Raw genomic sequence first — 24647 nt, forward strand, 5'->3', positions numbered from 1 at the left:
CTACATTATCACTAACATGATATGATATAACCGTAATGCTTGACAGTTGCTCACTAATGCGCGGTGCAGAATGCGAGATGAGCTGTCTTGAGCTATAGAGGCAGAATGGGAGTCAGCCTGTCCTGTGTTATATAGAGGCAGAGGTGAGACAGGCTGTCTTGCTCTACAATACCATGGCGAGGCAGGCTGTCTTGATCTGTAATGTGCGGCTGAAGCCCCTCGGCAACCTTGCTCACTCATTTGTTGTGTCCTCAAACTGACACCCTCCTGCAGCTCATGGTCAGATCCTCCGCTGCGCCTCTGGGATGGGAGGCGTCCACCTCTCCTCACCTCAGACTCTTCGTCCTCAAACGGGCATGCACATACTAAGCTCCCAGAAGGGGGTGTGAAAGTGTGCAAAAATGGTCGATCTCTGGTGATGACCCATTTTAAAGTGTAGGTTGTGTCCGTAGTTGTTTCAACAGTTTAGCCCTTTGGCTACCATATCTCTCTTTGCTCATTCAACTCATTTAATCTGCAATTTACCTGCTCTAGTATCAGCAAAGCACTTATGTATATATAGGTTTTTCTGCAACTATGGGCCTTATAGGCCTTGTGGACTTAAATTTTAAAAGCATTTTATTTTCTTCTGGACTTTTAGGGGGCAGCCCTAATTATGTTTGTTAAAGAAACAACCAAAACATGATTGCAAACAAACTAGCAGAGCACCTGCCTTTAACAGAGTTACAGTACATTACAGTACATGTTGTTGTCTAAAGGCACAGTATAATCAGTGCTGATCTGGACCAGTCAAGAACAAAAAAGCTGCTCAAAACCTTCCATTATGATTGATTTACTGTAACTGTGTGTTCTGTGTTTGTTTGCGCGCAATAAAAGGATGAGTCTGTGGTTATCGACAGCATGCCACAAATGCAGTCCATAGACACTAGGTTAGAAAATAACCCAGAATATTCTTTTAAAGCTCCATTTACGTCAGTCATTAGACTTGTCCTGTGTCCATGAAACTAGCTGATCTTGCACACGGCAGCTAGCTTTAGTTCAGTCTCTCTGTCTCTTTCCAAGGACAGCTCTTAGACCGTTTCAACTCTGCATGCGGAGGTGTTATTGATCGCTCGCAGCTTCATCAATCACTTAACGATCTCCGTTCAATATTCCCGGCTCTGTGTCAACAAATACACAAACACACACACAGTCCTTAACCCTTCTGAGAGAGACACACACTCAGCTGGACTCTAGTGTGTCTGAGCCCAATGGATTGGTGGATCAGGATTTGTTGGTTAGACATCATAAATAATAAATGCTCTGGGTTTTACACAAGGCAATGGCTTAGAAAAGAGTAAGGACCATATGCAGTATACCATCCTATTCTATATGCAAGAACCATCATGTGCCGAAGAGTTAGAGTATGTGCTAATAACAATAAAATATATATATTTTTTGGATATAATTATTATGTAATTTAATAATAATTATAATTTTTTGCAATAATGTAAATAAGATAATTCATTAGAATAAATAATAAAAGGGATGTAATCATATTGTTCACGGAAAATGTTTATTTGCTTCCTTTTTTAATTCATAAAATAATTGATAAATATGATTAATTTTAAATTAATTTAAATAATAATAATAATTAATTACAATAAGTAGCCAAAATAGTTTTTATTATTTGCAAATGTTGACGTGCGGCCGAATTGTCTGTTGTGTTGTTGTCGTTGTTGTGTTTTATTCAATGTCTCATTCGTGACCAACTCACGTTTTGTGAAAAAAAAAAAAAAAAAGCATGCCAAGGAGAGGTACGGCAGATATCAAGATATTCATCAAATAATTACTTGCATTTACATGCATTTGCATTTCTCATACAAACAGCTTCAGATGATTAATAGTATAGTGTATGAGTCATATAAAACAATTTTACAATACTTAATAGTGCTGTGTTCTTTTTGTGGCAATTGCATGGAAAAGAGCAACTAGTATATTCTTCAAAATCTTTCACGTAACAAAAATAGAAAGAAAGTGACAAAAAAAATTAGTTTGTTGCAACTTAGCATATCATTTAGGGAAGCAATGGAATGATTTTGAATATAACACAATAAGGTGTTTTTGTTTTTACTGTTTCCTCTTTGTCTCTTCTGTCTTCCGAGTTTTCCCTAGCCTTTGGACTGTAACAGTACCAGGAGCGATCAGGAATAAGAGAGAGAATGAGAGATAGAGAGAGAAGAGAATAAAACGCTGATATATATTACATGTCTCTTTCAATTGCGTTTGCTCGTTTATCAGTGGCTTGTGTCTGACAGCCCATCACAGCTCAGAGACGGCGGCTGCCACCTCCAGCCTACTTATTGGTGCGGCCACTCAAATTGCCTTTGAAACAATATCTATATATGTACTGTACGTATATATTCGCCACAGATTTTCACTCAATACTCTCTGTTATACAATCTCATATTTCAACTGAGCGCTCTGCTTTTTTTTCAGTACTTCTTTTCGGGGTGTTTTTCCTCCTCAATTTAATTATTAGTAGTTTGGTGTCTTTCTCATAATGCTCCATGATCAAAGTGGAGGGATGAAGTCTGAGGTGTTGAAAAAAGCTGTTTATACAGTGTTTTTGGCATGAGGGATGGCATTTAAATGACCTCAAGGGCACTTGACTGCAGTGGCTTTGGCTGTATGTTTGCCTGTTCAGAATTAGAAGTTTTTTTGTTTTCTTTTCTCCTTTCTCTTTTTTTTTCCATTGTTATGGTCTGGCTTAGTAACATGTAAGAAAACCTTGATGACATACCAAGCTAGTCAGAGTCAGTGATAAAATTCCCATAGTGCAATTCATCTGCAGCTCAGTGTTCTTTTATTTGGTAAAAAAAAAAAAAAAAAAAAAAAAATTGAGTCTATTGTAATTCTGTAATATTGGAATATTTCTTAAATTCAATTAAAGAAAAAAATAAATAAATAAATAACAATGTGGGAATCTTTTCCTAATCTGGGTTTGAAGTGTATAATTTATGGAGATTACAAAACAATTATTGATAGTTAATTGTTATTATTATTATTGTTATCCTTAATATTAGTAGTAGTAGTAGTAGTAGTATCATGAATCAATAGTAAAAAGGAATAATTGAATGATCCATTTTCCCCCCATCTGCCAACAAACAGGTTATTTTATTTAATTTTATTTTTTCATTCTTAATTAATTTTTTATTTTATTTTTTTTACTTTAGTTCTCAATCCCATTACATTTTGAAGAGCACAACTGGACCCGTATGTCCTGAAATTCTTACTGGTCAACCTATTCCTATGTCAGAGTACACTGAATCCATAATAATCCATACATTTTATCACATGATGTAGCATAACATTAGTTTTTACAACTTACTCTTCATTCAAAGCTTTGATTCAGCCTCTCAGGGGCTGTTACCTAGCAACACTATATGATGTGGACGTAGTAACCCATAGTGAGGCTAGACATGGATTTGAATATAAATCGCTCTTCTCTGCATGCAACGCTCTGTCTTTCTGTTTCCATTGCTTACTGACAGCATTGTTAAGTGAAGAGTGTGTGTTGTTTTATTTGAGATCAGTGTGTGGTCATTATCTCTTCCTCACTGTAGACGAAACACTGGAAAGGGACAGAGTCTGTCCCTGCACGAGGCCTCGTTAATTTAATTAGCTGAGTTTTATCTACTCAAGAGACACAGCTTGAGCTTTGTCCCCTTGTTTTTACTTCCAGACAGCCACAAGCAAAGTAAAAATTTGAATGCTTAAAAATCTATTATCATTTGTTCACCATCATGCCGTTCCAAACCCATATGAGTTGAAATGTCACCAATATGTTACTCTAAAAAATATTTTCCATGCTTGGATTGGATGTTTAATGTAATGCCATTGAATTACAGCATTTGTGCTTGTTTGCAACATTTCCACTCATCTGTTTTGTTTCAAAGTCACTCGCAGTACGAGGCAGTGATGGAAGGCTTGACTCCACAGGCCTCTGATCTGCTTTCCTTCTCCGTTTGCAGTCGCCAGCTTTGATTTGTTAAAACTCTGTCTCACGTCTCCGCTGGTGCACTGCAGAGCCAATATGGCCGCCGTGCTGTTGAGCCATAATGGCTGTCTCGGCGGGGGTTTCCCCTCACATCCTCTCTGGTCTGTGAGAGATAACACAGCCTGCTGATTACTGCACCACTGCTCAGATCTCTCATTATAAAGCCTGCGAGATTTAATTTGAACATGGGGTTGTTTTCAAAACACCACCTATATGCACCGTCAGTGGCAGGAGTAGCTTTTAGGAGGTTTCTTTCATTAGTCCATAATACCCCTGTGCGCACCAGATTAAATAAAGTTTTATTTTTAGATGCCTGTAAACAGAAGGTGAGAAAGAAGTCTGAAAGCTGCTTTGTTGAACAGGTAAAGGACTGAATTCTTTAGTAGTGCTTGCTAAGGCTATGAATGATAAAGTACCTCAAACCATGAGGCTATTTTGACTTAAAAAATGTAAGGGTAGTACAACTGCAACATTATAACATCATATATCATTGCTGGATCACATGACTTAGTTAGTTGCACCACATGACTTTGATGTATATTAGTATTTTAGGTTTAAGTTCATCAAAAGAAATAATACAATTTGTTTGCAAAATCAAAGCATCTATATGATGTTAGATCACATGACTTTGCAAAATTATATCATAATAAATTTGCGGTTCAACCAACAGACAAGGGTTTTAAATTATCATTATTTTAATATACAATAAATAATAATAAGACACTTTTGCAAAATCAAGACATGGGTTGTGACAAACGCATTCATGTGGTCCAACAGACAAAACTGTTTTAATAATAAAGCAAATCATAAGATGTTGTGTTTTAATAATAACAGCAAAATCAAAGTAAAGTGTTATGACTTAAAAATTAATGTGGTCCAACAGACAAAACTGTTTATTAATCAAAGCACAACAAAAGATATTGTGTTTTAATAATGAAAGCAAAATCAAAGTAATATGTTGCGACAAACATGTTCATTTGGTCCAACAGACAAAACTGTTTTAATAATAAAAGCAAAACATACGACATTGTGTATAACTTATAAAAGCAAAATTATTTGCAAAAGTCGTGTGGTCTAAATAACTCATCATAGAAATGACTACTGCATACCTTTACTAATGTGTTAAGCCTTTTAAAATTCTAGATTTTTTTTTTGCTCTTTTTGTGACAAGGTTAAGTTAGTTCAGGTTGTGAAATGTCATTGTCAGAGTTTTCAAATTGCTAATATTTATTAAATAAACACTTTTCAGCTTGAAAAATGTATGCTCTAAAACTTTTAAAAACTTTTTTGAAAATTTGTGTTAAGATGTAAGATTTCTAAGATCAGGTTTTGTAATCATAATCTGATTACAGTCTACTCAGGCTATGGCGGATGAAGATGAGGGTTTAGGGTTTGATGAGAGAGCATGTGGGTGGTAAACGTTTGCTCTCAGATTGATGGAGGGGCCACTAAATCAGTGTGGCCCAACTCTGAAATCAAAATCAGTACCTATCCCACTCCGTCATTAATCAAGGGAAATGGCAGACCTCCCAAATTGCACCGTCCCTCAGGTCATGGGGTTTTAGAGCATGTGTTTAGAGGTCCAACTCACTTTCCAAGTAATCAATTTTTGCTTCAGGCCAGCGTCTTTTTGGTGTGTAGCCCTGATTACTACTGACTCCTCCCATCAGATCTGCATCATCACAACATGCTCTTAAAATCACTGCTGTTGTTCCCTTATATCAGGCCCCTCTGAGTCAAGCTTGTACCTGATATCGTCTTTAACTCTCAGAGCTGTTGTTCCAGTAATAGGAAGATGGCAGACTTGTCAGTATCCACTCCGGGGAAATCAAACATTATTTTGGAACTTTGCTTCTGTGCAAGGCGGCTGTTCAACTTCCTACATCCCATAGTTTAATACTCTAGTTCCACAAAGGGTCCGAAACCAGAGTTTTAAGCAAAGACCAAATGGTTTGCCTTGGCAAGAAAATAAAACTATCATAAGCAGGTAACTATTAACTGGTAACTAAATTTTATTTTATTTATTTATTTAAATTTTTGTGTGTGTGTTTTTTTGCACTAAATTTAGCATTTCTTTCATTACATTTATACTTTTTTGCCTAAATATCATTATTTAAATATATTTTATTAATAAAGTAAATAAATGTTCAATAATAAATTACAATACTTTATAATGTAAGCATTGTTAATGGTCTTTTATGGTAAAATCTCTCTCTACCAACCATTGTTATGTTTGACAGGAAACTGATTTTGGACCACATCTCTGATAGCCACTAGACAAATGATTTCTACTTGACGCGCAGTCCATCAGAAGCTATACAGTAGCTTCACTAAAAGCCTAAGATATAATTATTGATCCTCATGGTTGTAGCCTTTCATTTGTATTGATTGTGTGTGTGAGACAGTGAATGTGAGATGAACCTGTCTGGCTGTGATTGAGAGCTCTCTTTATGGATGTAGCTTGAGCAAGTTTTTGTTGTCACATCCTCAAATTCAGTCATACATCTGACATTCTGCCCGTTTTCTTTCAAATGTCAGTTATCTTTTCGAATCGTCGACCCGAAAGCTTTATCAAGATCCTTTTTTTGCCCACCTACTCTTGACACACTTCACTAAGAACCTCATAAGGTTTTAGATTGCCATCATCTGTTAGTGTGATGACCTTTTCATCTTTGTTGACACTTTTTCTTTGATTTCCTCACTTCTTTGAAATCTGAAACCGAGCAAAACGTGCTGCACGGACAACAAAATTTATTAATTTAGATATTATTTTTTATTAATTTTTTGTACTGGTTGCAGAGAAAGGTTGAGACTCTGCACGGTTAAACCTGCTGCTGTTTTGAACTTTTGCGTGAGCTTTTCATGTCTATAAATGCACTTTTATCTCTGTTCATACTGAAGGAGACAACAGAGGCAATTAAGATGTACATACTGTACAATAAAAGCTTTTATTTTTACACAAATCTTTCTCTTCCTCAGAGTGCCCAGTTCTACAAGGTTACAAATGAAAACCATCAAAAGGCAGCAGACGAGGTCAACGCCAAGTTTAAGTGAGTTCAGAATAACACACACAAAAAGTCAAAAAACAGTAACTCCACATGCTGTCATTCATTATTTTGAAAGCTTGATCAATGTGGCTTATATGATTATTGTGCAACAGGTATCTTTTATAATTTAGTATTTTATGCTTATTTATTTATCTGAAATAGTTTTCCCTCTATCTTAAGTATTATTATACATACAAAATAATACAGCCTACGCACACACTATAAAACATGTAAAATAATTTCTTTTTTTATAAGACAAAAATGAAAATTTTCATTATTTACTCACTTTTATATCATTTTCAATCCATATCATTATATCATAAACTGTATGACTGACTGACTTCTGTGGAACACAAAAGAAGACATTTATACAAATGTCCAAGCTGCTCACTTCAATACAGTTAAAGTGAATGGAAACCAGGGGCACCATTATAAACCATACACTATATTCTTCTGAAGCCATACAGTAGCATTGTGTGAGGAACGGAGTCCAAATTAAGTTGTTATTCACTGAAATGTTAGCTTAAAATCTTCTTTGTCAAGAACTATTATTTATAGCAAAATAACACATTTGGGGTTTAAAAAGAAACACATGGGGATGAGTAAATAACGACCAGAATTTCATATCCCTTTGAATCTACAAACACATATGCAATCATGGATTACCTGATCCGGAAACACGCTAAAGATGTTTCTCTCATATATTGTGACAAACTTCCAGTCTTGTCATGAATGTGAAGTCTTGGCCATTAGGCTACTGTAGCTAGAAACATGTAACTGAGGAGCTCTACAATTATAGGACATTTTGGCTCCATATGTCTTAATGTGGCCTATTAGCCCCAATAGTAATGCATGTTGGCTAAGGGGAAGTGAAAGGAGGCCAGCCTGTTTCAGGACTAGCCTGCGCTCACAGATCGCATTAGGCTGTCATTATACCTCTTCCTCAGTGCCAACACAGGGATCATCGTCTCTTTAGAAATGTCAGAAATTGATTTGTGGTGTCCAGTGGGGCAGAATTGGAGTCTGGAGGGGGGAGGTTGTGCAGCTAATGCTAAATTGCATTAAGAAATGCATTAAAATAGCATTAGCCTGACATGGTTCTTCGCACAGGCCTGGGCCGGGGTGTCATGTGACCAGCGAGGCCACAGTGGATGCTCTGATTGGCTGATTGCATTAGAGAGGTGCATTAGCAGCACTGTGATTGGATTACGGGATGGTGGGAGGAGAGCGTGTGAGAGGGTTTTTGTATGTAATGAAATGTCTTCAGGGTCTGATGTTACATGAGGAAAGATGCAAGCTTTACTGACTTCGAGAATAATGAGGTTTAACGGCGTGTGCGTGAGAAAGACAAAAAGAAACTGCAAAGTCTCTGTAAGCTATGAATGATGGGGCCACAGGTGTGTGTGTGTGTGTGTTTAGGTTCTACATTAGAAACACATCTGTCTGTATTGCTTTTCCCAAATGGATATTCCAACATTATTCTCCCTCTAAAGGGAAAACAGGTGATAAGATACTATCAGGAATTGGGTTGGGTAATAAGAATGAAGTATGTTTTGTCTGAGCCTTTTGATTTCCTGAAAGTTGAAACTGCCCTAGAGATGGAGGTCCAAATTTGCATAAACGATGGAATTAACATGAGTTTGATATGATAATCTTTTGCTTGAAGCTGTAAATGGTTGTCTCTTCAACATCTTCATTCTCTTAGTAGCTGAAAGCTTTTTGATGTGCATGTGGGTTTGGCTTCTGGAAAATCTGTCTGTCTTCCCTTATGTTGTGCATAATAAGAGGGCAATGCCATGAATGTTTGCCATGATTTTATTTTATGTATTGAGCATTGGTGGAATTTATATATAAACGTTTCTCTCCAAAATGTTGGTTTTAGTGGTGTAAAAACTAATTTGATGTCAACAGTGAATGGCATGGATTAGTAGGCCAAACAGTACTTGGAGCATCTAGAAACAAAGCAATATGGTGACAAAGTGGTCGTTTAGGGTTGGAATGACTTTATCAACCAGTGGGCTGGAGATATGGTTTAAGGTTAAGAATTTGAACCGATAAGATGGGCGAAAGTAGAGTTTAGGATTTAGGGTTGAGGGATGGGGTTTGAGGTCAAGGTTAAGTGAGGATTAAGATGTTTAGAGGTTAGGTGTTGAAAAATAGAGGTTAGGGTTTTGGGGGTAAACATTTAGGAGGGGTTTGAATTGGATTGGGAATGGTTGAGATAGTTTTAAGGTTGAAAATTGGGGGTCAGGGTTAGGAATATAGGGGTTGGATTTAGAGACAATGGATATGGTTAGGGCTATGATTTGGAATGTTGTTCTTGGAACAACAAAGGTTTTCGATCAGAGGATGTTAAAAGTATGGCATACACTGCTGCTAAATTCGGATATCAGTTCACCTTTTAGTCCTGTTCTGTTCACAGACAGTTCAGTTGTTAACAGGAGTGACAACCGCTATTTACAACAAAATTTACTCTCAAAAATATGGGTAGTGACGTGTACTGTACAGGAATTGTTAATGACGTTATTTAAATGTGTATAAGAGTTTTGATGCAAGAAATCCCAGGGAACAACTCTTTAATGTTGCCAGATCTTACTATAAAATATTGAAAAATAAGTGCAAGCCTATAAACTTAAATCCAATTGCATTATCCTAAAGATAAACAATTTACCAACATTTCATAACCTGCATCTGCCGCCTTTATTAACTGCATAAAAATGAATTCGCTTTACTTTGAGCCTACACAACAAGCCAAAAAGTTGCTTAATAAGTGTTGTGGCTTATAATAAGCAGACATGGCAATATTTCAAGAGCTCTGTCAACTGTGTTTAGATTAAAATAGCCCAAGTCTTTGGTCACTGTAATATTACTTTGGTCAAAAATAGTGGATACCAAACATGCAAGATGCTATTTTGTGAATAAATAAAATGATAATTTAGAGGAATCGTTCACTCTTTAAATGTTTATCACTCCTGAAATTTAATAGAGTGTAATATGACCCATGTTTATATTTACATGTTCACACATGCATTTGATGCTGTTCATACACACACACACACACACACACACACACAAAACTTCTGTTTCCTCATAAACTTATGCACACACACATCCTGTCAAGCTACGCAGCCGTGGATGCTGGATGAATTACAGATAAATGGTTGAGTGGAAGAGTGTGATGTTTTCTCCAGCCACCTGTCAGCGCTGACCTTTGCCTCATTCCTGTGATGCTGTGTTTAAGCATGCACTCTGTGTGTTTGTCTTGTGTCCCCAGGGGGTTGCCATACTCTGTCACACCGAAGCAGTTTCACAGCGTTGACCTCTCCCTATGTTCTGCTATCTTCTGTTTTCTGAATGAGTTTAGATGTCCCTGCTCACCCAGTTTAGTCGCCCATTAACGTGGCCTGTTTGGGTCAAAGGGCACTTGTTGGAATTAGTGTCCCAGCGCGCTGTTATTGTGATTATCAGTATGCTTTTAATGAATAGTTAAACCAAATATGGACTAAAACCCTAAACGTGCTACACAAGTATGTGGATACAAATACTTGGTTTCATGCATCATTGTCGGAATGTGTTATAATATGCATAAGGCCTATATGTAAGCATTGCTGTTACTGTCATGGGATGCTATAGTGGGCATTAGTATAAAACTGTTTTTTTTTACAGTCAGATAAAATCCTATAGTAATGTAAAATCAACTAGTATTATGTGAATATAAATGCTATAAATAAAATGCTGAATTCTAAAAAATAAATAATTGGAAATACAACTGAACTTAAGGCAGTTTTAATAAATTATAATTTTTCTTATATTATTAAATTAAAATTGAGTAGTGTAAATAAAAAATATTATTTTATTATTAAATGATTTATTATATATTTAAAAATTTTGTATATATTATTACAATTTATATCACTTTATTACAATAATTTTTTCTAAAATGTATTTTGTGTAAATAAAAACAATAAATACTATTATTCTTCTTGTTCTTCTTCTTCTTTATTATTATTATTATCAAAATATGTATTCTAAATTTATATATTATACATTTTATTAAAAAAAATTTTGACTTTGTTATTAAATTCTGTATGTTTTTAACCATTAACTTTGAATATTAAATTATGTTGAAGGAATACAAATTTAACAGGATTCAATTCTAAAGTACTGGAAATGAGCGTACACCATTTAATATCTGATATCAACAGATATTGATAACCGATACAGTACTGATGCACTGTGCATCCCTATCACCTGCATTTGCATACATTCATAGAGATTATTTCTGCCCCTGCATGAGATCGTGTTGGCATTCGCTGGAAAAACCCCATCATACACCGCAAGATCTCAGACTGTAATAGGCTACTCTTTAGAAGAAATAACTCCTCTTAAAAGGCCATGAAGTTTGACTGCCTATTGAAACACAGCTTGACCTGTTTCAGAGAACACAATTATAGCTATTACAAGGAATATAAGTGAACTAGCCACAATATTTAAGCTAAGTGTTCTGTTTTAAAAGAGGTCATTCCCAGGCTTGACGCCAAAGAATATCATTGTAGAGTAAATGGCCTTCTTACTCAACAAGAAAAGCTCCACACACACACACACACACACAGTTATGTCTGGCGCTGCCACAGGTTATCAAACCCTCATCATCTTCAAAAGTGTCTCTCCAGACTCCAGGCAGGCCACTTTTAGCTCTGTTACATCTTTACCGTGTCTGGGTTTACCTATATATCATTCTCTTATCTTCCCTGCCACCCCTTCATCTTTTTGTTTTGCCGTTCGCACCCTGGTATCAGACCTCTTTTCTCATCTTCTCCATCCAGAAGCCTCTCTTCTTTCCCCAAATCCACGTTTTCCTTCCATCCCGACAGGTAATGGGACGATGCGAGTTGGTTTCGGAGCCCCCGGCCTCTCGTCTTCGCTGATGGATCGCGTTTTAAAAACGCCGAAAATGAGCGCTTATCATTTTTCTTCGTAACTGCTTCATTCGTTTTGATTTCTGTCCGCCTGTCACACACGCCGTCAGCTCCTAAATGAACATACATGTGTTTTTTTTTTCAGAAGTGGACGCTTAACCTCTTCACCCCGCTAGACTGCGAGTGCTCATAATGATGACGGATGGTCACATGTCTGTTAAGAGAGAGATCCCAGTTCATCCGCGCCGACTGTAAAACACTGGACTGATATTTCATTAGTCTTGATTTGCCAGAATTAAGACTGTTTGAGAAATGCGTGCTGGTATTTGAATAAGCTGAATGCTGCAGGAAGAGCGTCTTTGTGTCTTTGTCTACCCTTTTTCCCCGTGCTACTGCAGCCGAATGGTTTTTGCCTGGTAAATCCCCTACAGACCTGGACACCTATAGGAAGTCCTTCATGTGCTAGTGTAGGTTAAAAGGAAGGTTGCAGAAGCATGGGGTAATTTAGACCGCAGTCTCTTTCCGTCCTTTTCCTGCCTTTCTTTCAGAAGCTCTTTTTTCTTTCTTTCTCGCTCCTCCTGTGATAAAGCATCTCATATCTGTGTGTCTCTCTCAGCCCTCGGTGTCACAGTCATCCAAGCGCCTGCTCGCTGTGATTTATGAGCCACATCTACTTCTTTTCTTCCAAAAACCATTTCAGCTGGACGGAGGGATTTACGCGGGGACATAAATAAATATATACATGTCTGCGATATTATAGAGCTGTCCTGCATTTTGACGCCTGATCTGAGGGAGAGAAGGGGAGAAGTAAAAAAGATTGCGAAGGTGCCATTCAGCTCTGTTGATGTGTGGCTATATTACTCATAATGCTACTAAGTATTAAAACTCGCACACATCATGTGTTTGAATAGCAAAGTCGTTGTTTTTTTTATCCTCACAGTTTTTATTTTCAATCCTAAATTGCACACTATTAGAAGTATGATGTGCAAGATTAGAAGTAGCGTGTACCAGATCATCATTTCAGAAATATACATATATTTTCAGCTAATATTATCCATAGATCCTTGTGGTACAGAGGATGAGTTTGAAAGTTGTATTTGATTAATCACTAAAATGATAAATTTCTTAATTGAAAAAAAAACCTTATTGAACCTGAAGTTTTGTACATTACTGTACATTTCATTTATATGTTTACAATTAAAAAAATTATGTAATTCCATCATTTTTAAGTTTTTTAGCTGTCAGTTCCATTTATTGTATATATTCTATATCAAAAAATTCTCTATTTCTAATATTGTCCACGACCCATGAACATAGAAGTACAAATTTCTGTCTTGTTTTATCCATTTCTAAACTCTGTATTTCTTTTTGTCTTTTTCTGATGTTTTTTATATACTTTTTCCTGTGATAGTCTAGAAGAGGGATTATTTGTGATAGAGAGCAGCTGTGTGTATTTAAGTGAACGGATTGAGGAAAGGACAGAGAGATATAGAAAGAGAAGGATAAGAAAAGAGAGAGGGTGAATCCCCAGTCCTTCCGGGACCCTAAGAGTTGAGACGGTGACTGACAGCGGGCGTCCATTCACTCCTTCATTCATCCGCCCTTCAGAGCAGCTAATATGAATGACGGCGGATTAGACCGCGTCTGATCTAGAAAGAGTGCCTCTCTGAATAGAGCAGGATAACATCTCCCTCCCAACCCAATCCTTTCTTTGCCTTTTGCTGTCCCAAAGGTCACCCCTGTCAAATGAAGAGTTTTGTGTGTGTGTTCTAATCCTCCGGGGACAGAGGTGATGTTTCGTTTTAGGCCACGTTGGGCCTCAGATTTCATGGGAACCGGGTGGTCTTCGTCTGGACGCCCAGTGTGACCCACATGTGTCCTCTGGATCTCATTCAGAGAATGGTATTTGGTTGAAAATCTGCTCTGTTTGTGACCTGGAAGGATGGACGAGTTGTTGATAGCGATCTGCAAGGGCTTGCAAAATCCAGCAGGAAACTCAATGCTGTCTGGGTCAAAGATGGAAATTCTGGGGTGTTTGCGAATACATTTTGGAAAAAGCGCTTGAGATGAGTTGCTTGCTAAGTCTCACCATTGTGGTTTCTTCCAAAATACCATTAGAGTTACAAACAGATATTGATACTACATTAAAACATTAAATTATAGATCATCAATTTTTTTTGTCACAAAATGTAAATTGATATTGCTGTCTATCGGATTTATTGGTGCAGACGGTCTATTGGGCTTAGACAGATGGTACAGCTGGTGGGTTTAGACGCAGGTGTGTGTGTGTGTGTGTGTGTGTGTGTGTCAGAGAGGGACCATCTTACCACTGGAGAGTGTACACATCAGAGACACAAGCTGCACTGATTAATACTGCTTTCTGTTGTCTGGGTGGGTGGCTTTACTCAGCTGTACTTAGGGGACAAAACTGTCAGCAGAAGTTAACTAAATCTGACAAATTCCCTGTGGAGACACATGTGAAGGTCATCTAAAGTCAAAACCGATTAATACATTAAGTAAATAGTGTTTTTATTTATTCTAAAAATGCCAAAAATAAATGTTTGTTTGAGTTTAGGTTAGTAACGATAACCAGCTTTATAAAAACCTATGGCTTCTGTTGACTTAGGTTGAATATGTTTGGTTCAGGATGTCTTCAGCTGATGTATGTCTTGAAGCGGCACCTCGTTAGACCTCCTGCACTGTGATCCAACGTGCAATTATGCTGCAAACTAATTCTGCACCAATCAATTCCGCTATTGATAAGCCATTGATCTGATGTTTACTTGTGAAAACAAAGCAGGAATATCATTTAACAGCTCTTTGACACTGCCACGGGATCAGTTCATTAAAAATGGAAAATGTAATAATGATGGATGACCACATTCATTTGCTAAATATATCTGTCCTCTGACTGTTTTTACTCTCTCCTTCTTCCCCTCTTTTACTTTTTTGTTCTCTCTCTCAGGCGGTATGAAATTAGTCCAGTGTGCACCGACCTTCAGGGCCAGATTCTGAAGTGCTACAGAGAAAATGCTGGAAAAACTCTGCTGTGCTCCAACATCGCCTCTCAATACATGCAGTGTGTCAACAGTGCAAAACAGGTAAATATCTGAGTGTGTGTCTATGAGATTAAAAGTACTGTTTTCCAGAAGTTAGTTTTTTAATAAGAATATATATTATAATTAATACATGTATATATATGAGAAATGCTTCAACATAATATGAAATGTTAATTTTTTTAATATAAATGTAAAATAGGTTGTAGAAGAATTAAATCTTCACCCATGTAAGTCAAAAACCTCTGTTGCTCATGCCCATAGTGCTAGTAGTATGTATTAAGACCTTCTAGTGTGTGCGTCTTCTGTTTGTATGTTCTACCATTTCCCAGCAACCACAGCGTACGAATTAGCATCTACAGCTGCTGTTTAGCCCACGGCATTAAGATCCAGTCAAACTGCCTTGCCGTTCTCTCCAAGCCCTGTAATAACACACTCTGACCCGCACCTCCATTTACAAAACCAAACTTCTGTCCAGTGTTCTCTCACTTTCCGCTTGGCTACCGGCTCCACTGAGTTCACTCTAAATTGTAGGCTCAGACGAAAGACTCATTTCCATAATTCCAGCTGACAGCTGCTGTTATTGGTGCAGGCCTAAGTGTGTGTTAAATGAAGTAAGTGGGAACAGGGACGTGTCATTTAAATAGCGTCGTCCCACAATGCCCGTTCCCAGCATCTCTGGTCCGGATTCTGTAATACAAGGATGGAAATGGGCAGCATTGGACCGACCCTTTCCAAAAATCTCCTCTGCACACTCAAGCTATTCCATGCAAACACAATTTATATTCAGATGTGTCTTTCCATTAGATTTTTACAACAGCACAGTTTGGGGAGCGAGAGCGAAAGAATGTTGCCCTCTGGGGTATTAGTTTAAAGCAGCGCTGTGAATTCTGCTGCACTTAAGCAATACATCATGTAAATAAAGAGATGTTTTATTCATTGTTGTGTATGCGGCAAATTTACCTGTAACTTCTTTAGCATCTCTAATGTTTTCGTGTTTTTGTGTTTGCGTATATGCATGTTCTTGTGCGCAGGCCTGTTCTTAGTATTGCTGTTTGGTAAATTTAATATGGATTCCAATAATGGCATGAGGTATTTTATGATTTTATTGACTCGGCTGTGAGGAACAGAGGTTACCTGTTTAATAAAATTGTATTAGTCACACAGGAAGACCAAAAACAACAGCCAGCATAACAAAATAGCTAAACTGATTATCTGATTTGTGTATATGTGAGAGAAAGGGATGTAGGGCTGTGCAGCCAAGCAAAATGTGTATTCTGAATATATGAAGGGCTATGGTTTGCTGTACAGATACCATTTACTTCAGCTAAACACTTTTTTTGAATGTATTATGGAAGCCCATTTACTGAATAAAAAAGAAAAAAAAGGTAATTGTGAGATTTAGCTCACATTTCAAACTTTTTTTTTCTCGCAAATGCATGTTTACATCTCGCTATTGCGAGAAAAAAATTTGGCAATGACCTTTTTTTTTATTTAGTAGTGGAAACAGGCCTCCACAACTACTTGAGTAACTATTTGAGTAACTGCTGTGAAAAAAAAGTATTTTTGACCAATTCAATACAAAAATCATCATTAGAGTATTTTTTTTTTTTAAGTCTACACATTTTTCCTTTGTTTATTCTGTGTTGTTTTGTTTGTTTCGTTTTGTTGTGCTCTGTTTTGTTTGGTTTTTTGTTTTGTTCTGTGTTTTGGTTGCTTATTTTTCCTTTGTTTATTCTGTGTTGTTTTGTTTAATTAGTTTTGTTTGTTTCGTTTTGTTGTGCTCTGTTTTGTTTGGTTTTTTGTTTTGTTCTGTGTTTTGGTTGCTCATTTTTTATTTGTTTGCATGATCCCTAAGCAGTAGAGACGTGTTGTGTATTCATTGTCTTAACATCAGCACCCAGACTTTCATTTGTTTTCTTTATTCAGTTCAGACTGCAAACTCTAAATATGCTATGGTGAAATATAATCATAGCATCATAGTAAATTAGATCAAATAGTGTTTATCATAGGAAATTAGATTAAAAAATAAATGCTTTGTCTGGTCTGTAATGTTTTGACTTGCATTCTTTTGATTTTAAAGGATGAGGGCATGTCAAGCAATCTTTCCATGCTGACATCAGTCTAATTTGGCTAAATCTTCTACCAAGTAACACCCTGTGACCTTGGCTTTGACTTGCAATGTATTGTAGGTTCTCCTTCAATCCCTGCCATTTTTGACTTCCATCTATCGCCACTGTAGATCACAATGTCTGATATTCTGGCCAGTCCTTGCTTGTCTGTCTGGATCTGGAAGTCCCTCAGGATCTTATCTTTGTCATTTTCAGAGAACAAGGACCGGATAGCTCTGTATATTTGTATAAACAAGTCTTATTGAAAGAATCTAGATAGAGGGGCTCTAATCAGTGGTCACCATTGCTAAAGAGCGAAAGAGGAAAGAATTCCCCTGATACGGCCTGAGTACTAGAGAGGGTAACAACAGTGTTCGGTCACGGCTGTGGCTTTGTGGACGTAATTACTCCATGGTTTATCTTTGCTGGGCTGATAATATTTTGGCTGTGACCTTCTTCTCCTTCTTCCATCACTTTGTGAAGCAGTGACTGCGGTACAACCCCGAGCCGATAGTGCCCTGAGCCCAGAGATAAAATATACACCCTCTTCCTCTCAAAGCACCATGAATACTACTTTATCGTCAGCGATCTCTCATTCGCTCTTTCTTATTCCTAACGTGTGGTCAAACACTCCTCACCCTCTCTCCCTCCCTCCCTCCCTCCCTCCCTCTCTCCCTCCCTCTCTCTTTTCTTCTCTTCTCTCAACTGTGGTCCATTCTTATAGGAAAGAGTGGAAGAGTTTGTGACTACAGCATCTGTTTGTGCCAAGGCGTATTTTCCACTGCCTCAGACTTGTGTCCTTCAGAGGTTTGGGACAAATGCCACCACCTGTACGAGTGTTTTTCTCTAGTCTAGAACTTACGAAATCATGCTCAAAATAAACAGTGAGTGCGTGAGAGAGATACAGAAATGCATTGCCTTACTGCGGTGCCTTAAAGATTTATTTACGCCTATATTGTACATCTTCAGATTACAAAAAGAGATGACATACTACTGTTTTCAATACAATAAAAGTAAGTGGTGACCAAGGATTTTTATTATCATTGTGTACTATTAGAGTATTTATTATCATTTTATTAGTGTTTTTTTTTTTTTTTTTGCCTTTTCAATTTTCGTTTTCGTTTTAGTATTTGTTTAGCATTTTTTCATTTTCTGTAGTGTTTGTATTTTTTTTTTAAATAGTATTATTAATTTTTTTGGTCACACTTTATTTTAATGTCCAATTCTCAACATTAACACCACTATGACTTTTGCCTCAATAAACTCCTAATTTGCTACTTTTTACTAGTTTGTAAGATATTAAGTTTAGGTATTGGGTAAGATTAGTGATGTAGAATATATTCATGCCAAATATGTGCTTAATAATTACTAATAATAATGTGTTAATAATGGGCATATTAATAAGCATTACTTATATGTTAATAAAGATAATTGGTCCCCTATACTAAAGGTTTTTTTTATATATATTTTTCATTTAGTTTTAAATATATATAAAAATATTTCTATTTAGCTTTTTAGTAATGGTAGTACTTCAAGTTTAAAAATAATTGATATAATTTATTTGGCAAGGTGACATTTTTAAATCATTTTAATTTAAGTTTTCATCTAAAATATGTCATTAATTTGATTTCAACTTTATTTATTGATGTAGATTTTTAATTGTTTCAGTTTTGTTAATAATAACAAAACAAAACAAATTATATATGCACATCTTCAAATTTGGTGCTTTGCATGTGTACATATACCATAAATCAGATTAAAGACATTTTTGTTGAAAATTCTTTTGCATTTGCATGCGTTTGTCACATAAATTACTCATATAACTTGGCATATAGCACACTATTCACATGGACTGTTTTATAGTATGTTATGGACTTTTATTATGCATTGTTTCAGCTTGAAAGTTGGTCACCATTTACTTTTATTGTATGGAAAAGAACAGCACGAACAAAAAAATATCCTCATTTAATTTCTTAATAGATGTTAAATATGAATACAAAAATGGTTGCAGCTGCTGAGTTCAAATAAGGACAGATCTGTTGTTTTCTCTCAGAATGTCTCTATGGCTCCTTCCATTTTTCTAGTCTTGACGACAGACCGTGACGCCGGTCTATCTTCTCCTCTCCTTCTCTCACTCTAGGGATTCTTACTTCCTGTTATCGGGTGCAGTAGCCTGTGAGAGATGCATATTGACGGGAAGAAAGAGCCACATGTTTATGTTTGGTTGTGTTGGGGCTTTTTGCTTCCTCCCTGGTTTGCTGTGTGGTTCATCTCTCAAGAATATGCACACATGCACTCACATTCACTCCTTTTTCCTTTTCACTCTCTCGTTCTCCTTGTGAATTTGCATGCAAATGCCGTGGAAACGTGCCACTGCATCTCTCGCTTTTTTCTTAACACACTTTTTTTTTTTTTTTTTGTCTAGGACAAGTTGAGGACTGGAGGTTAAGTCTCTGGGCAGGAAGAGTGGGAGACCTGTTTGTATCAGTGATCTCACCGTTTATCGACTGTTGCCAAGGAAAGACGCCACCCAAAGACACAGCGGAGCAGAGCTGAAGCAGAATCTGCAGTCAATTGAGAGCTAGATACCCTTGAACCTTGCCCTTTTTCCTATACCACTTTTACCTTTCTATCTCCTTCCTGTTATTTCACCTTTATCCAGTAAAAGGGAAACTGGCATCCATTTCTCAAATGGACAGAATCCGTAAGCAGCGGCGATCATACAGTAGGTGGAACTCAAAGGTCCTGAGCACCCGAACCAGAAAATGCACCATTTTTTGGTTCTCAAAGGATAGCACACAGTGAAGAGAACCTAACTAGACCACAAATATTGGCCGCACTAGGCCATTCTAGACCCAACCACAGTAGAATCCCAGAACTCTGAGTTGGTCTGGTTGTGTAGTGTCATCATACCTGTGATCCACTCTGCTAACCCACCACAATCACACTTCCCATTGCACTAGTCACATCCTTCAGCTGTTCGTTGTGTTTTTGCGTGTGATGTTCATTACCGTTTTTTGTCTCGTCGTTCACACAAAAAGGTCAGGCCTGTTCACCTGGTCTGCTTTAAAGAATAAACTATTCAAACCCTAAGCCACTTTTGACTGTGTCCTATTATTGTCTTAATACTAGGGCCTGATTAAACGCATGTAACAAATTAACTACTGTACATCCATTAATCAGATATGATCACATGATATTTGATATAAAAGCCTACAAATACAGTATATTTTGCAATTGATTTTGAGGTTTTGTCTTGTTCAGTCAAATCACATACATTTTGTCTGCGCTGATTCTTTTAACTGTTTTTCTAAATTACATTGGGTCTTGCTATTTTTCAGTCCTGTGCCATAAATGCAGTTTTTAAAGACGTTTAAAGGGTGTTTTTAAAACTTGTAAATAATTTATAAAGAATTGATTTTACTACAGTTATTTAAATTGCTCCACATATATTTAATGTTTCAAATCAGATCACATCTAACTATTTTTCAGTTCTGATGCCAAATTTTGTATTTTTCTAAATTAATTAAATTGACAGCATTTGTTACTTTCCCTAGCGGGAAAAAAAAAACTAAAATGTATTTGAAATACATTTATTTTGTGCTAAGTATACTACAAATACATTTACATATTTCCGTGCTTAATAAAAACCCTGCAATTGTATTGTATTTGGTATACTAAACTGGTAGTGCACACTTAAAGTCTGCTGAATTGCAACAACTCATTTTGTGCTGAATACACTTTAATTGTGCAGAAGTGCTAAAGTGGAACTATTCCAAGTGTACTACAGGTACACTTTAATTGTGATCACCATACAAGAGCATACAATCATTGTTTATGATATTAACACATGGTAGGCATAATATTAAGAAATGTGCATTGTACTATAAATATATACTCCAGATAATTTTTTATTATAATTTTTTGTCAGTTGGTCTTAAGTTATATGTCAATAAATATATTTAAAGTATATCTAGTATGAAATAAATGTATTTTAAATAATGGCATATGTAATGGCATTTTTTATGCTAGGTTTATTATATGTTTCTTATGCTTTGATGACATTGAGTTGTAGATTAGGAATAGTTCCATGAAAACCCTTTTTTTGCCATAGAGAATAAAAAATAAAAATAGAAATTAAGAGAGAACCGCAAAGAATGAGAGCATTTGAGAGTGAAAGCACGTTTCCATCCTTAAGCATAGCCTCTTTCTCTCTCTCTCTGTCTCTCTCTCTCATATCTCTTTCCCCTCCCTTATTCTCCTCACCATTTTAAATTTATCCATCAGACTATGCAGTGTCGCTCCAGTAGTTCTGGAGAGCAGTGAAAATGCCTCTTCACTTTCAGGCAAAAACCAGCTTCACACACACACACACACACAGCCATGAGAACTCCTCTCCATGCCAGATGAACATTCTCTGTGCACTGCTGGTCTGAAAACAAGGCAAACACAAACATATCATCTCTGCTGGATCTCCTTTTCTCTCTCATACACACACACACACACATCCCTAATGTTTGACTCCACACCGTTATGAAGATATTGGAAGTTGGACTGACTAAATGAAGGCTGTTTTTCAGGAAAGGCCCAGGCTGGATGGACAGCACCACACAATGAATCACAATTTCTAGGCCAAGGTTTTTTTTTTGTTTGTTTTTTTTTTTTTTTTAGCATCTGGGAACGTGTTGAATCCTCAGAAACCATGTCAGTCAGGTACGTTTTGTTCTAGTTGAGACCCTCAGTAGTCGAAATGAACCTAATTTACTTCCTTAAAGGAATAGTTCACCCCAAAAATTAAAATTAGCTGAACATTTACTCACCCTCAGGCCATCCAAGATGTAGATGAGTTTGTTTCTTTGTCAGAAAAGATTTTGAGCAATGGGTGCCGTCAGAATGAGAGTTCAAACAGATTACAAAAACAACACAATAATCCATGACTCTAGTCCATCAGTTAGCATATGGTGAAATAAAAACTGCGTGATTGTAAAATAAAAATCAATTATTAAGGTGTTTTAATTTTAAACCGTTGATTCTAGCCAATATACCAGCTTCTAATGCATAATAATGCTTACTCTAGTGAAAAATTATATCTGCTGTTGTTTTCTTACATCAAAACATTAAAATCCACCAACATATTTGTCTAACTGTATTGGACTGTTTTCACTTGCTTGACCTATGCATATTTTTTTGATTCAGAAGAGATTATTATTTGCTGGAGAAAGAAGTATTATGGAAAAAACCTGGAACCAACTTACACACATGTAGATTTTCACTTCAGAAGACATTAATTCATGGACTAGACTCATGTGAATTACTTGTGAATTATTGTGATGTTTTTTTTTGTTTTGTTTTTTGTCAGCTTTTTAAACATTCAATCTGACGGCACCCATTCACTGCAGATGATCCATTGGTGAGCAAGTGATTTTTTGCTAAATTTCTCCAAACCTGTTCCAATGAAGAAACAAACTCATCTACATTTTGTATAGCTTGAAAAGTGAGTACATTTTAGTGCTGTGAAATGATTAATCGCGATTAAATAGTTTGACAGCACTAGTACATTTTCAGTCAATTCTCATTTTTGGTTAAACAATTACTTTACAAGATGTTTGTGGTGTATGGTAGTCCAGAAAATGTTCATATCTGTAATCTTTTGTAAAAATAGCTATCTCCCCTGTTCTCTGTTCTTGCATTTGTAATCCATATCATTCTTCATCTGCACGCTAAATGGATCCATGCCCTTTCTTCCTGCCAGTCTTTTCATGTCTACCTTTTTGCCGTTGACATCGTGCCCACAAATGTTGGCTGTCTCTCACAGCTCTTGGTTTTCTCCGTCATTGCCTCTCAGAAATCAGAGGTTAATCTTCATTCTGTGAAGATTATTCCTCTCAGGGCAGATCTCTCTCTCATCTCCTCCCCTCAGAGCAGCTACAGGGGAAATGCTCCTAAGTCCTGTCTGCTTTATCAGTGCTTTTCCTCTCTTTCTACTCCTTTTCTCTGATAGCTTTTCAGATTGTTCCTGTTTGTGTGCTGTGTGAATGTTTCTGCCGGCTGTAATCGAAGAGAGTTTCTCACCGAGGGATTATGGATTCTCTCTCTGTGTTTCTCAGGTACTCTAATCCTTGCCAACTAAAACTGGCTTTGTTCGAGTGACAACTGAACCATCATTTCAGATTCCGTTACATCTTAAAGTAATAGTTCATCAAGAAAATACAAAATTTGGCCTCATTTGCACACCCTTATTCATTCTAAACCTGTAAGATTTAAATAAAGATATTTTGAAGAATGTTCATGCTGCTTTATTTTTTTGTTTTTTGTTTTTTGTTTTTTTCTCCCCTATGGTAGAAGTTGATGTTGACCAAAAGTGGGGGGGGGGGATCCTAAAAAAAACTATAAAAATATGATTTTTTAAATGTTTTTTGTTGCGTTTTGTTTTTGTTTATGTAGTCAGTAGCCTATAGCTTATGTCACAGTCTGGGGTGTGCACATTTGACAACTTATGCAAAATAAATGAAAATGTCAGATACACTAGTATATGAATAATCTTATATTAATTATTTAGGGATAGTTCACGCAAAAAAAAAAAAAATAAAAAATTAAATAAATCGGTCATCATTTACTCATCCTCATGTGATTCCAATCATGTATTTACAATAACTCACAATAATGACTCAGTGGTTACCTGTGTTTTGAAGCTAGTATTACTTTTTAATGTTGCTGTTATGTAATTGACAGAGACACTTTAAATAGGTTTTATTTTGAAGTGGGAAGGAGTTATACATACATACTCAAAGTTAAAAAATATTGAATATGACTCCTAGTCACTTGAACTGTTCTCAGAGCAGTAGTTTGCATTTGTCTAAGCAATGAGGTGCGAATAATCTTTCTACTGTAGGTGCTCCAGGGGCGGAGCTTACTGGGACATTCTGCTATATAATTCTGGTTTTGTGCACTTGTAGCACACAGGCCCTGCCGTGGGGCAACAGAGTTCATTATTATAATGGGGAGGCAGATGGCAGTCCTTTCCATGGGCTCTGCTAGCCTGATGGCTCTATTCATTAACACGCTATATCCTCTAACATGCGCTCCAAATAATTTATAAACTGCAGACTTTCTCTATCTTCACCCACACTTCTCTGCGCTGCGGTCTGCTCTCCTCAGGGCCACTGGCTAAGACACCATCTTGGAATAATTCTTCATTTGGATCAACTGCTGATAAATAATGTTTTCATTCTCTTGTGCACAAGGAGCTCAGCTGTATATAATAACCGCTCCGGTCATTTGTCTCCTGAAAAGTTGAACAGGTCCTTTGCTACTTCTTTTTTTCTTCTTTTTTTCATTTGCCCAAAAGGTTATTTTAATTGACCTGTTAAATATGGCTGGAACCTTTATTTTAATTGCTGCTAATGTAATTCAGGCAAAATGGGGCATGTAGAATTAATTGAATTTGGCTAAATAATGTATAAATGAGAGTCTCA

General features: G+C 36.6%; 1 protein-coding gene across 5 annotated transcripts in view; it reads left to right on the top strand.

Annotated features, from left to right (window-relative positions):
* The window catches only part of LOC113065631 (MICOS complex subunit MIC19-like), a 56758-nt gene extending 36493 nt beyond the window's left edge, over positions 1 to 20265 (top strand). For all 5 annotated transcript variants that reach the window (XM_026237056.1, XM_026237066.1, XM_026237074.1 and 2 more), the window contains 3 exons: positions 7019 to 7089; positions 14971 to 15106; positions 19598 to 20265. In XM_026237056.1, the coding sequence (XP_026092841.1) occupies positions 7019 to 7089; positions 14971 to 15106; positions 19598 to 19621 (231 nt within the window). In that variant the 3' untranslated portion in view covers positions 19622 to 20265. The remainder of the gene's footprint in view (positions 1 to 7018; positions 7090 to 14970; positions 15107 to 19597) is intronic.
* The last annotated feature ends 4382 nt before the right edge of the window (positions 20266 to 24647 follow it).

This window comes from Carassius auratus, chromosome 4 (assembly GCF_003368295.1).
Source record: "Carassius auratus strain Wakin chromosome 4, ASM336829v1, whole genome shotgun sequence".
In the NCBI taxonomy this organism is placed as follows: domain Eukaryota; kingdom Metazoa; phylum Chordata; class Actinopteri; order Cypriniformes; family Cyprinidae; genus Carassius; species Carassius auratus.